Below are 13210 nucleotides of genomic sequence, written 5' to 3'. Positions count from 1 at the left end.
GACAGACAGAGAGAGAGAGAGAGACAGAGAGACAGAGAGAGAGAGAGACCGAGTTCTAATTTTATTTATTTATTTTTCTTCCTTTCAATTTGTTTTATGGCCCCAGCGGCTGGCTGCCAGCAAGGCCAGGCTGGTGGCCTTGCTGTGTAATTTCTGTAAGTGCCTCCTCGATAAAGTGATGAGATTAATTCATCAGAATTCCTGTGGTCTCTTGAGGGCAGCCTAGGAGAGCTCAGGAGCAGGGAGGGGGCATGTGTGATGCAAACACACACACACATACCTGAACACTAATACACACACCAGCTGAGGTGTGGCAGGTTTGGGGGTGGGCTCTCACAGGACATGGACATAGCTAAGGGCTATCATAAATTCAGGGTTCTAACCTGGAAATATGTCCCATATAGACTTTGGGCAGGTCACCTAACCTATCTGAGCCTCAGTTTCCTCATCTGTAAAATGGGTACAGTACATGCCCATCTCATAGGGTTGTGTGGATTCAGTGACAGAAAGCACATGAAGGGCTTAGTAACATCAAGGTCACCATGCTTGGTTTTACAACCGGGCAGGGCTGCCTGGGAACAGCCAGCCAGAGGACACGAGGATAAGTCAATTCTAGGTGTCAGACCCGAGGTGCACCACCCATTCTGACATTACAAACACGAAGATCTGTTTCCCATAGTTAGACCTCAGAGTTGGTGGCTGGGTCTGCGAGAAGAAGGCAGAAAGGCCCAGAACCCAACCTTCATAAGGTGAAGGGGAAATCTACACAGAGAGGAGAGGATCCAAGAGGGTGACTCTGTGGCGAGCTCCCTGCCCTTCACCAACTCTCTTTGATCCCGGGCTGTCCCAGGAGAAGGAAATCCCAGGGCATCCTCATCAGTTGTCTACAAACAGCTGCAGGGGAGCAGGCAGCCCTGGCCTGGGGCTCAGGGATGGGGGTTGCCGAGCTTAGATAAAAACAGCTCTTGAGGAATTTGTAGGCTCAGAGAGAGGACTGGAATCTGGTCTCAAGCAACAAGGCTGCTTGCTGGTTAACACCTGAGCCTGCACGGTCACCATTTGAAGCTGTTGGTGTGAAAGGGCTGGGCTGGCACTCATTTGGTTATGCTTTCCTCTTTATCTCACTCCTAAAGACACCGACTGTCCCTTTCATCTCCGTGGCCCTCGCTGTCCTCAGGTTTCCATCCTTCCCTCCTCCTTTGCTGCTGGCTGGATGATCTCATCGGTGCCACTGGCCTGAGCAGTCATGGACTTGGCCACGGTCTGCAGCAAGACCCACCCACTGCCTGTGCTTCACGGCCTGAGATCCACCTGGCTGCTGGGTATCTCTACCCGGTTCCCTTGGTTCCTCACACTTTCTCAAACTGGACTCATCCTCACCCAACCTGCTCCTCTCACTGTATTCCTTACTCAGGGAAGGGACCAGTAGCCACCCTACTGCCTAAGTCAGACACTAAGGTGGCATCTGGTTTCCTCCTTCTCCTCTACTCCTAAGATCCTTTTCATTCTACTTCCTTGACATTTCCTGCCTCCTTCCCCTTCTGCCATGCTCCTAGTTCCAATACTTCTCATGCCTTACCTCAACTATAATACATTAGGCCTCCTCTTGTCTCCTTTCCCTTTTGAATCTGCCCCCCACCCACACACACACTGCCGCTGTTGTTGTTGTCGGCTGCCATTGAGTCGGCCCCCAACTCACAGCAACCCCATGCACAACGAGGTGGGACAATTGTGATCCATAGGGTTTTCATTGGCTGATTTTTGGAAACAGATCTCTAGGCCTTTCTTCCTAGTCTGTCTTAGTCTGGAAGCTCTGCTGAAACCTGTTCAGCATCATAGCAACAGGCAAGCCTCCGCTGACAGATAGGTGGTGGCTGCACTTGAGGTGCATTGAGTAGGAATCAAACCCAGGTCTCCTGCATGAAAGCTGAGAATGCTCTCACACTGCTCCTTCACAAAATTAAAAAACCAACCAAACTCATTGCTGTCGAGTCAATTCTGACTCATGGCGACCCCATGTGTTACAGAGTAGAACTGCTCCATAGGTTTTCAAAACCCCAAAAAAAAAAAAACCAACTCATTGCCATCAAGTTGATTCCGATTCACAGAGACCCTATAGGACTGCTCCATAGGGTTTCCAAGGATCGGCTGGTGGCTTTGAACTGCCCACTTTTGTTTAGCAGCCAAGCTCTTAACCACTGCACCACCAAGGCTCCATAGGTTTTCAAAGGTTTCTGTAATCTTATGGAAGTAGATCACCAGGCTTTTCTTCTGCAGCACCACTGGGTGAAGTAAAAGGCCAACCTTTTCGTTAGTGCTGTTGTTAAATGCCGACAGGTTGGTTCTGACTCATAGCAACCCCATGTACAACAGAATGAAACACTGCCCAGTCCTGCACCATCTTCACAATCGTTGCTATGTTTGTGTCCATTGTTGCAGCCACTGTGTCAATCCATCTCGTTGAGGGTCTTCCTCTTTTTTTGCTGATCCTCTACTTTACCAAGCATGATGACCTTCTTCAGGGACTAGTCCCTCCTGATAACATGTCCAAAGTTGGTGAGATGAAGTCTTGCCATCCTTGCTTCTAAGAAACATTCTGGCTGTACTTCTTCCAAGACAGATTTGTTCGTTCTTCTGGCAGTCCATGGTATATTCAATATTCTTCGCCGACACCATAATTCAAAGGCATCAATTCTTCTTTGGTCTTCTTTATTCATTGTCCAGCTTCCACACGCATATTAGGCGATTGAAAATACCATGGGTTGGGTCAGGTGCACCTTAGTCCTCAAAGTGACAGCTTTGCTTTTTAACACTTGAAATTCAGGGTCTTTTGCAGCAGATTTGCCCAATGCAAATGGTTAGTAGCTCAATGCAAACCATTTGTGCCCCTCAGGGACCTCCCACACCACCCCTAAAGTTACCTTAATAATGTTCCTGTGCAAAACTCTTCAATGGACTTCTGGCTCATCATGGCACATTGAACCCATGTGTCTGTCTACTTGACCTCCCCAAAGGTCCTTAAATGACAGCACACGATGTTAACTGTCTCAGAAAAATGGAGGAAGTAGAAACTTAAGTGGCTAAAAAGGGGGATACAGATAAATAAGTCATTTGTACTTCAGAACCCTGATCAGAAGGCCTCAGGCACTGAAGACTCCAAGACAGAGCAAAGAGGGAGTGCAAGTGGGCATGGAGCTGAAAGAAGGGGAATTTGTGGAAAGTATGTATTTAAGGAGGGCTAGCTGTCCAGATCCCCACTCCCACTTCCACGTGGCCACCTAGTTCCCTCCACAACCCACACACGAGGAAGCTGATTTAATCTCTGGAGAAAATGAGTAAGTGTGGTTCTCGAGTCAGGAACCCTGGGCTCAGCTGAGGGCAGAGGGAAGGCAGAGGCTCATAATAAGATGACTGAATATCGCAGGGAGTCCCTGGGTGGCATAAACAGTTAATAGTCTCAGCTGCTAAGGGAAAGGTTAGAGGTTTGAGTCAGGCCTTTCTTCTGAGGTGCCTCTGGGTCGACTTGAACCTCTAATCTTTCCATTAGCAGCCGAGTGCGTTAACCCCTTGTACCACCCAGGGATTCCCGCAATCAGTTGTTCCGTAAACAGGATTTTGCATGCTGTTCTGACTGAACTGGGTGCTTACTGGGGACAGAGACTGCAATGTCCTTCATTTTTTTATCTCAAACACAGTGCCTGGCGGATGATTAAATATCTGTTGGATGGATTAAAGTGAACGAATTGAAAGCAAGAACCTCCCTCTCCCAAAAAATTCTAAAATTTTGCATTAGTGACCCACCGAATTGGACCTCTTGGTCCTCCTCCTCCTGGTCCTTCCTAAAGCAGCAGACGCCAATAACCACCTTCTTAAACTGACTCCCCTGTTAGATTTCATCTCCCTTTTCTCTGCAGGGACTCATGCAACATCTCTGACTACTTCTATATTCATCAGATCCAAGATGCTTTCGATGGTAAGATGCACCATTATTTGATGCACCTCCAAGAAAGAAAGAAAAAAACACCATCAACTAAACTATGACCGTGTTCCCTTGTCACTAGCATTTTCATTTTATTCTCCTAAAAGAACTCTTATAGATTTATTTAGACTTGATCACATAGCACTGGACCTTATTCTTGTGCATACATGAAACAGAAAATATAAGAAAAACAAATGGCTTCAGATGCTGCTAAAACTTCTTCTCAGTCGGAGTCTGACTCTCCTGAATCAATTTTTGATCAAAGTCATCATTTTCATTTTTTTTTCCCATGGTGTCTTCCTGTCTGCTAACAAGGGGGTTGATGATGCCGTGTTTCTTAAGGAAAGCGCTCCGATGTTGTTCTGCATATGATGTGCATATGAGGGCAACGACAACCACAGTACAGCTGCTGCCTGTTCAACAGTAACTGTGACATGCAGACTAACTGGGACACGGTAAGTGGGGAGAATGTGCATCTTGGAACTGATGAATAGGGTGCTGCTCAGTCTCCTTTGAAGGCTCCTCTTGTCCCTTTCCTTTCACCAGGGTCCCTCCTCCCTGCGCCTTTTCCCCTGTCCTTCGAAGAGCTTTCTCTAGTACTGCCTTCCCAGGTTCTCGAACTTGAGCAAGCATCAGGCTCACCTGGAGGGCTTGTCAAAGCAGATGCTGGGCCCCAATGCCCCGAGAGGAAGGAGTGGGGCCCAAAATCTGCATTTCTAACCAGCTCCAAGGTGAAGCCATAACTTCTGGTCGGGGGACCACACTTTGAGAACCACTGCCCTAGAAGATCTCAGTACGTAGACCCAAAACATCACTCAGATTCCACTCCTGGCCTCTAGCCCCAGCTTCCAGCTCAACAGAGTAAGTCCTGTGAACCGACCAAACTCAAGGTGTCCAAAACATTATCCACTATCCCAACCTCGTCCTTCCACCCTGGCAAAATTCTCCCTTCTAGGTTTCTTTTCCCTTATGGCTTCATCATCTTCCCAGCAGTCTAAATTAGCAATCTGTCTTCCTTCTCTCCGTCTCCACAAGCCAAGAATTATGCCCCTCTAATACCGAATCCACTTTCAGAAGCTTCTCTAACCTTACCTCGCCTTTTTACCCTTCTGTCACTGTCCTGGAAACCCTGGTCACGCAGTGGTTAAGAGTTCGGCTGCTAACCAAAAGGTTGGCAGCTTGAATCCACCAGCTGCTCCTTGGAAACTCTATGGGGCAGTTCTACTCTGTCCTATAGGGTCGCTATGAGTTGGAATCGACTCGACAGCAATGGATTTGGTTTGGGTTTTGGATCACTCTCTTGGATTCCCTGGGTGGTGCAAAGAGTTAATGAATTTGGCTGCTAGCTGCAAGGTTGGTGGTTCAAGTCCACCCAGAGTCACCTCAGAAGAGAAGTCTGGCAATCTGCTTCTAAAAAATCAGTCATTGAAAACGCTATGGAGCAGAGTTCTACTTTGACATACATGGGGTCACCATGAGTGGGAATCTACTTGATGGCAACTAGTTGTTGTTTTTAACTGGTTAACAGTGTCCTGGTTTGGATGCCCTTAACTGGACTTTTAATTAGTTCCCTTAACCGGACTGTTAAAATTGCCTCCTAACTGGTCCCCCTAACTCCTAACCCTCACCCCAGACTTTCCTGCTCCCAGACCACCTTCCCTATCGTTGCCAGAACTATCTTGCTATAGGAGCCCTGGTGGCCGAAATGGTTAAGTGCCTAACTGCTAACCGAAAGGCTGGTGGTTTGAACCCACCTAGCGGCTCTGAAGGAGAATGACCTGGCAATCTGTTATGTAAAGATTACAGCCAAGAAAACCCTGTGGGACAGTTCTCCTCTGTCACATGGGGTCTCTATGAGTAGAACCGACCCAAGGGCACCTAACAACAGCATCTTGCTAAAAGGAGATCTGATTAATTCCTTGCTCAAAAACCTTCAATGGCTTCCTGCCGACAAGGATAAATAATATTTATTTCATGGTTACCATATACCACGCACTAAGCTAAATACTATACATGCGCTGTCTCCTTGAATTCTTGCAATAACACTCTGGAGCAAGAAATATTTACTAACGCAATGTTACTGAACAAGTGTAAAGTTGGATTCTAAGTCAGTTTAAAAAAAAAAAAGTTGCCATCAAGTCAATTCTGACTCATGGTGATCCCATGTGTTTTAGAGCAGAACTGCACTCCATAGGGTTTTCAAGGTTGTGACCTTTTGGAAGCAGATCACCAGGCCTTTCTTCCAAGGTGCCTCTGGGTGGGTTCAAATCACCAACCTTTCAATTGGTAGTCGAGTGCTTAACCATTTGTGCCACTCAGGGACTCCTAAGCCAGGTTACTAAGCCCCCAAATCTTAAATATTACTCCACCCTTTTCCTGAGCCCAGCCCCTGAAGCCCTCTGTAATCTAGCTCCAGCTGGCTTTTCCGGCCTATCACCTACGACTGAGCTGGGTCCTTGTTCATACTTGTCTTTCTGCCAACCAGGCTCACCTTCAACTCCTGCTTCCATCTTCTTTCCTCTGTGAAACCCTCCTGCTCTCAGAACCTATGAGAGGGGAGCCTGGGCTCTGTATCCCACCTGGTCACAGACCACGTGCGGACACACCCTGGCTGTGGCCTTAGGGTACTTCCCCCTGCATTATGCATGCCTCGGAAAAAGAGGAATTGTGGCTTTTCTTCCTTCATTCCCTGAGAGCTCTGCCATAGTAAACGTTTTGTAGGTTGAATTGACTCTTTTTGCATAGGTGAGAAAACTGAGGCCAGAGAACCAAAGTCCCTGCCCAAGGTCAGTGGGTTAGTGAGTGGCAGCTTGCGGACCAGCATCTCTGCTGACTCCTGCCCACTCCAAGGCTTTGTCTCTGCACCAGTGCCTGTGCCCCCCTGGGATCCTGTTCTCCGTGACAAAAGGCCTGGAAGAGGTCCAAGCCAGGGATAAGCCATCAATCATCCTCAGCCCTCTCTCTCCTCAGAGTCTCCTTCCCAGCCTACATCTGGGCCCCCGGTGAACAGAGGAGGCAGGTGCCAGGACCTCTTTCTCGTCTTCTCCTCCCCGTCTTAAGTTACAGACCTGGGAGCTACTCAAGAGGCCGCCTAGTCACCTTCAGCGTTGGCCATGCGCCGGGTGCCAGGGGAGAGGAGCCTCGGCACCGTCCCTCACAACCATCCAGCCTTTATTCCCAATGGCTTCCATTTCACCTAGATGGAAATCCACCTGCTGCACTCACCATGGCCCCAAGGCATCACTGACCTCGCCAGCCCCAGCTCCTTCCACTTTGCTGTCATCACTCAGCCACACTGGGCCTCTTTCTGGTTCTGAAACACTTGCTGAGACAGTCTTCTGTCTGGAGTGCCGTTCCAGGACTTCTTTATATGCTTTGACTTAGCTCAACTGTCCCCCTCTCAGCACGGCCTTTCTAACCACTCCATCTACATGAGATCGCCCCGCTTACTGATTATTTCCTCTCCTTTATCCCCTCTTCTCACTCTTTACAGTCTCCTTCCTTCCATCAGGATTTAATACCTCTAGTCTCTCCAATGATTCAGTGGTAGAATTCTCACTTTTCATGCAGGAGACGCCCCCCCCCCCGCCCCATCATCTTTGGTCTTATATCAGTGGTTTTTATCCTTATAGCACCCATCAGCATCAGACATTATGCTTCTTTATTTGTTATCATGTGGACTGTCTGCTACTACCACCTCCAAAATGCATAAAGGGCTACTTATCTATCTCCAGCTCACAATGCCTGGTACTCAATACAAGTTCACCCAAAAACTGAATAACTACTACATAAGCTCAAATGTTAGCTGCCCTGGACTTGGCCCCCAACTCATGGCGACGCCAGGCACAACAGAAGGAAACGCTGTCCGGTCCTGCACCATCCCCATGATCAGACCATTGTGATCCACTGAGTTTTCAATGGCTGATTTTCAGAAGTAGATCACCAGCCCTGTCTTCCTTGTCTGTCTTAGTCTGGAAGCGCTGCTGAAACCTGTTCAGCATCATAGCAACATGCAAGTCTTCACTGACAGACAAATGGTAGCTAAGCATGAGGTGCATTGACTGGGAATCGAACCCAGGTCTCCTAAATGAAAGGTGAGAATTCTACCACTGAATCATTGGAGAGACCAGAGATATTAAATGCTGATGGAAGGAAAGAGACTGTAGAGAGTGAGAAAGGGAGGATAAAGGGGAAGAAATAATCAGTAAGAGGGTCTCCAGGCAGGCGGGAGAAGATGGGTTTCAAAGGTGAGAAGAGCTGAGTCAGGGGTAGGAAGACGTCTCTTCCAGCAGTGAATGAATGGGTAGCAATAAATATCAGTGGAATCAATACTCACAGATGTGGGAGAGTGTGGGTAGGTTTGGTGGCAAAGAGCTGAGGGATTTCTGAGGGCTTCTAGTTTCTCAATGAAATAGGAGATGAGGTCATTGCTGAGAATGAGAGGCAGGGTGGTAGCGTCAAGGTTTGTGGTCTAGCTTGGAAAAAGCCACCAGCCTGTTCCCCAAATGGCAACTTCATGTGGTATTCTTTACTTGGGGGTCGGTATCACAGTCCCAAATCCAGCACCCAGCCCTATGATCCAGAATCCTGACTTTGCGAGCCACAGAAAGGGATTCCATCTCTCAGGGATAAACTCACATTGCCCAAAGCCAGAAGCCTGATGTATAAGCCTAGGAATTGCTCTGCCATGCACAGTCTGCCGAACTAGTAAGTTCTCTCCCTGCAGGAGACCTACAGGGGAACTAGATCATAATCAGAAAGACCTTAATCAGATAAATTTAATGCTTAATTGCATCAGGCTAAGTTCATTGGCTAAGACTCCTTTTTCTTAGGGAGGAGGCCTTCACTCAAGTTTGCTTTCTTTTTCTATGCTCCAGGGCTGACCAATTCTTGTTGACTGGACACATTTTTTCCTTTTGATATGCTAGTAAATTCAGTCTGGTTGAGGGTTATCTCCATTGCCAGGGAGGCTTCTGTCCCTTCAGGAAGATGCCTTTGTCTATCTCTGAGCTCATCTATTCTGGGCTAGCACACAGCCCTCAGCACTGACAACAAACTCCCTTTCAGAGCAGAGAACTGGGCAGAGTTGTAACAAACACTTACAGTGCGCTGTGAGCGGCTGGTCAGAAAGAAGCCCCATGAGGGCAGGGGGACAGCATCTTGGATGCTGCAGTGCAGGGAAAGGTAAACTGTTTCTGTAAAGGACCAGAGAGTAAATGTTCCAGGCTTTGCAGGCCAGATGGTCTTGGTGACAACTACTCAACTCTCTAGCACCAAAGCAGCCATAGATATGTAAACGATAGGTGAGGCTGGTTTCCACTAAATCTTGCTTTATAAAAACAGGTGGTGGCCTGTATTTGCCTCCCTCCTTCTCACCCCCCCCCCATGGTGCTAGCACCTAGCACAGATCAGCATACAGTGAGTGCTCAATAAATGTTTGTAGACAAGGAATGACTGTTCCAGTGCTTCCTCTCTGTCTATTGCAACATCCTCGTTTCTGCAAAATTTCTTCCCACATTGGTGGTGTTGTTAGGTGCTGTCCAGTTGATTCCGACTCATAGCGAGTCCATATGATAGAGCAGAACTGCCCTATAAGGTTTCCTAGGCTGTAGTCTTTATGCGAGCAGATCACCAAGTCTTTTCTCCCATGGAGCCACTGGGTGGGTTCGAACCACCAACCTTTTGGTTATCAGCCTAGAGCTTAACCTCTGCACCACCAGGGCTCCTTTGCCATCCTGGTACAACCTCTGAATTGAGCAGCCTGAAGTGGGCTAAGGAGTGAGGTGGGGTGTGAAGCTGGCAAGGTTTTCAAAGCTTTCCTAGTCTCGAGAATTTGCGTCTATTTGTGAATGAATCATTCCATGACCAAAGGCCCTGGGTCTAAGTTATTGGACTTTTAAAAATAGCCTGAATATTCCCTTTAATTGAGTAGGTATTTAGGAGACTGCACTCTGGTCTGGGACCTAGTACTGTGCCTGCTGACTCTGTGTGCACTAAACGTTCGATTTTGCTCCTTAAGGGCAGGTACCTCCTTCCCTGTTTCCCCTCCATTATTTTACTCGGAGGAGCCCTGGTGGCACAATGGTTAAGCACTCCGCTGCTATCTGAAAGGTTGGTGGTTCGTACGCACTCAGTGGCTCCAAGGCAGAAAGACCTGGTGATTTACTCTTGTAAACATTACAGCCTAGAAAACCCTATGGGGGAAGCTCTGCTCTGTCACATGGACTCGCTATAAGTTGGAACAGGCACCTGACAACAACAATCTTACACGGAGCAGGGACTCAGTTCTAGCTTATCTCAGGAATTGTTCAATGATTGTCAGCATAGCCATTCTTTTTTCTTAAAATCTTTCCTATTTTTCCAAATTTTCTACAACTATCATGTTCAAAATCAACAATAACAAAACCTGTGTTAGAATAAAACCAAGGAGTTGATAATATGACCGAAGCAATCAGTCACCCTTAGAGTTTGCTTTTCCCTGCTTAACTACAAACCTCTTTCTGGTTATAAACATGGACCCTTTCTTGTGAGAAAGAGAAGCGATGGAAGCAGTCCAGCTCTCATTGCACTAAATGCTGCTGTTTGTCTTTTGACTTCTACGAAGAGATCATTATCCTATTCGTGGTAGCAAGTAATTAAGATTATTTACAAACCCTTCATGCGGCTCCTGACTTGCTGAGAACATTCCAGTACCTAGGCCTCTGCCGCGGGTGCAGTAGGGTTTCTGAGTCTATGTCAGCCTCTGTTTTCAGAAAATTTGATTCAGAATTCCCCAGTTCTTTTAAGAACAAGGTAGACAGACGAAAATGTGATTCTCTCTTTAAAAAGCAATTCATTTTTATGTCCTGGAGGCTAGTACAGTGCTTGATACAGGTGTTCAGTAAATATCTGCTGAAAGAAATGGGTAACGTGGCTCCTTCTGGGGAGAGTACAGGGAACCAGGGTCCGGGAGTTGTAAGAAAACTTGGTTTTTGCTGTTAACTCTTCTGCACTTTTGATTTTTCACCATGTTTATTTTCATTTAAGGGTTTATTTTAAAAATAAATATTATTTATAACTAAATAGCTAAAATAATTTAAATCCTGTTAGGTCGAAATAGTATGTAGATTACAACAGCTTGCTCTGTAGATAAATTATATGTCTGTTGTTTTAGTAAAATAATTTGTCTTAAATTATAAAATAAAATAATGATTGCAAACATTCATTTAGCACTCACTGGGTGCCAGGCAACAGTCTAAGAGCTTTATATATGTTAATTCACTTAATTCCTGTTAACTGCTCTATGGGAACCAGGGGCAATATCATCTCACTTTACAGATGAGGAAACTGAAGCATAGAGAGAAGCTAAGGCAGCACGCCCAAGGTTATTCAGCTATAAGGTAACTGCTAAGTTGTCTGGCCCAAGAACTCAGGTGATTAGCCACTATACTCCACCACCTCAACATACAGAATGGGAAACATGTCCAATCCTAACGCCCTCAATTAATTTAATAAATAGATTATCAACTGAAGACATGTAAGCAAGTAAATGTTTGTTGAATGAATTAAACTAAGAATCATCCCAGGGAAGCTCAGCTGCCTCTTCCAAATGAGAGGTAGAGAAGGAGGGAAAAGGAGGGTCACTCTCCGGACAGCCAGACAGGGCCCTGAACCAAGGGAGTCTGGGCAGGGAGTAGGACAGGTGTCCCTGGGTTTTCCCCTGCCTAGTTTGCAGTTTCTGTCCCAAAGGGATGAAAACTGCATGAGCAGGGATTGTCTGTTTTGCTCACTGCTGATCACCGGAACCTAGAACGATGCGTGGCTGTCAGTAGATGCTTGTAACTACCTGCCTGAATGAATGAAGCAAGTGCTCTGGTATGGCCAATGCAATAAGTATTATAGCTGCCATGTGCAGAGCAGTCTCTTTGTGCCATGCACTTGACACCAGCCAGTGAAGTCCGACCCATCATTGTCCTCAACTAACCCAGAGATGACTTTACAGAGGGCACCGCCAGGGCTCTTTTGAGCCTCTATCAGAAGGATGCGTTCTAGAACCCATTGAAAGAGCAGCCAACCACATTCCCTTCAAAACCCGACTCAGCTTATATGCATATGCACTTGAAAAGGCCTAGAAACCCGCCCAAACTGGGACTGGGAAGTGAGCCCTCAAGGAAATTCTTTCCCCAAAATAAGCCTTTTGAGGGGGCATATTCGACAGCGTTCCCCACACCGGTGAGAGGCACACACGTGGTGACGCATTTGTGTGGGTTTTCTTTGGGTGGGTATGGGCTGCATGCGTGGGGTAACTGCGGGGGTACGTGTCAGTTTCAACAACAGTCTTGCAGTCAGAGTCCTTGTCCAGGATGCCAGAAAAAGAAACCCTGAGAGACAGAAAAGAGGCCCTTCGAAGCTCTGCTCCAATGGCGCCCAGACCTGGCAGCTCACGGGAACCAACTGGGCCTCCCGTTAAAAGGGCAGGCTGGGGCACCCCACCCACACCCCAGCGCCGAGGCCAGCACCACCCACCACGCACCTTGGATTGTCCTCTTGAAGAAGGCCTTGCAGGCCTCGCAGGAGGCCACGCCGTAGTGGTAGCCAGAGGCAATGTCCCCGCACACGAGGCAGAGGCGCTTGGGGATGGCGTTGAGCATGTACTCGCACTTGATGGCCGAGTCCTCCATGATGCCGCTGGCACAGTCCTCGTAGCTCTTGCGACACGGGGTGCCTCCCAGACCCGCGCCCGCAAACATAGGTGGCGAGTCCAGGCCGTTGGCATGTGTGCCCAGTGCCATGCCAAAGCCGCCGCTGGCGTCGGACGAGCCACTGGGGCTGTGGTGGCTGAGGGCATCGATGCCCGAGGACGGGCTAGACGGCTCAGTCTTGATAAAGGAGCCGCAGCTGGAGCCCAGGTGCCGGTCGTCCGTGGACATTCTGTTCAGCAGCCTGTAGACACAGAGGCGGAGGAGTGAGTTCTGAGGAGGGTGCGGTGGGTGTGGCTTTGGGCGGGGAGGGGCTCTATGCTAAGGCCTTGATGGGATAAAATGATGGCTGAGAAAGCCAATGGGTCACAAAAGAGCACGGCCCTAAAGAAGTTTCTGGCATTACCTTCAGAACCTTCAGAGTCATTAAAGAAACTATGTGTTGATCAATAAACCAGATTAGGCATCCCAGCACTTTGAGAATTGCTGGCTTGAGAGACACAAGATGGTAACTCTTTATTCAGCCAAAATATTTGGCCAACCTTCCAGCATA

At 47.7% G+C, this 13210-nt stretch overlaps 1 protein-coding gene across 3 annotated transcripts in view; it reads right to left on the bottom strand.

Annotated features, from left to right (window-relative positions):
- ESRRB (estrogen related receptor beta) overlaps positions 1-12897 on the bottom strand; it is a 59656-nt gene extending 46759 nt beyond the window's left edge. Inside the window, exon 1 of one of the 3 annotated variants that reach the window (XM_004371064.3) lies at positions 12492-12897. In XM_004371064.3, the coding sequence (XP_004371121.1) occupies positions 12492-12888 (397 nt within the window). In that variant the 5' untranslated portion in view covers positions 12889-12897. The remainder of the gene's footprint in view (positions 1-12491) is intronic. The other 2 variants (XM_023726142.1, XM_004371063.1) reach the window with 2 other exon arrangements.
- Positions 12898-13210: the final 313 nt, after the last annotated feature.

This window comes from Trichechus manatus, unplaced genomic scaffold, assembly GCF_000243295.1.
Source record: "Trichechus manatus latirostris isolate Lorelei unplaced genomic scaffold, TriManLat1.0 scaffold00010, whole genome shotgun sequence".
NCBI classification, from domain to species: domain Eukaryota; kingdom Metazoa; phylum Chordata; class Mammalia; order Sirenia; family Trichechidae; genus Trichechus; species Trichechus manatus.
This window is presented reverse-complemented; position numbering and strand designations above follow the sequence as displayed.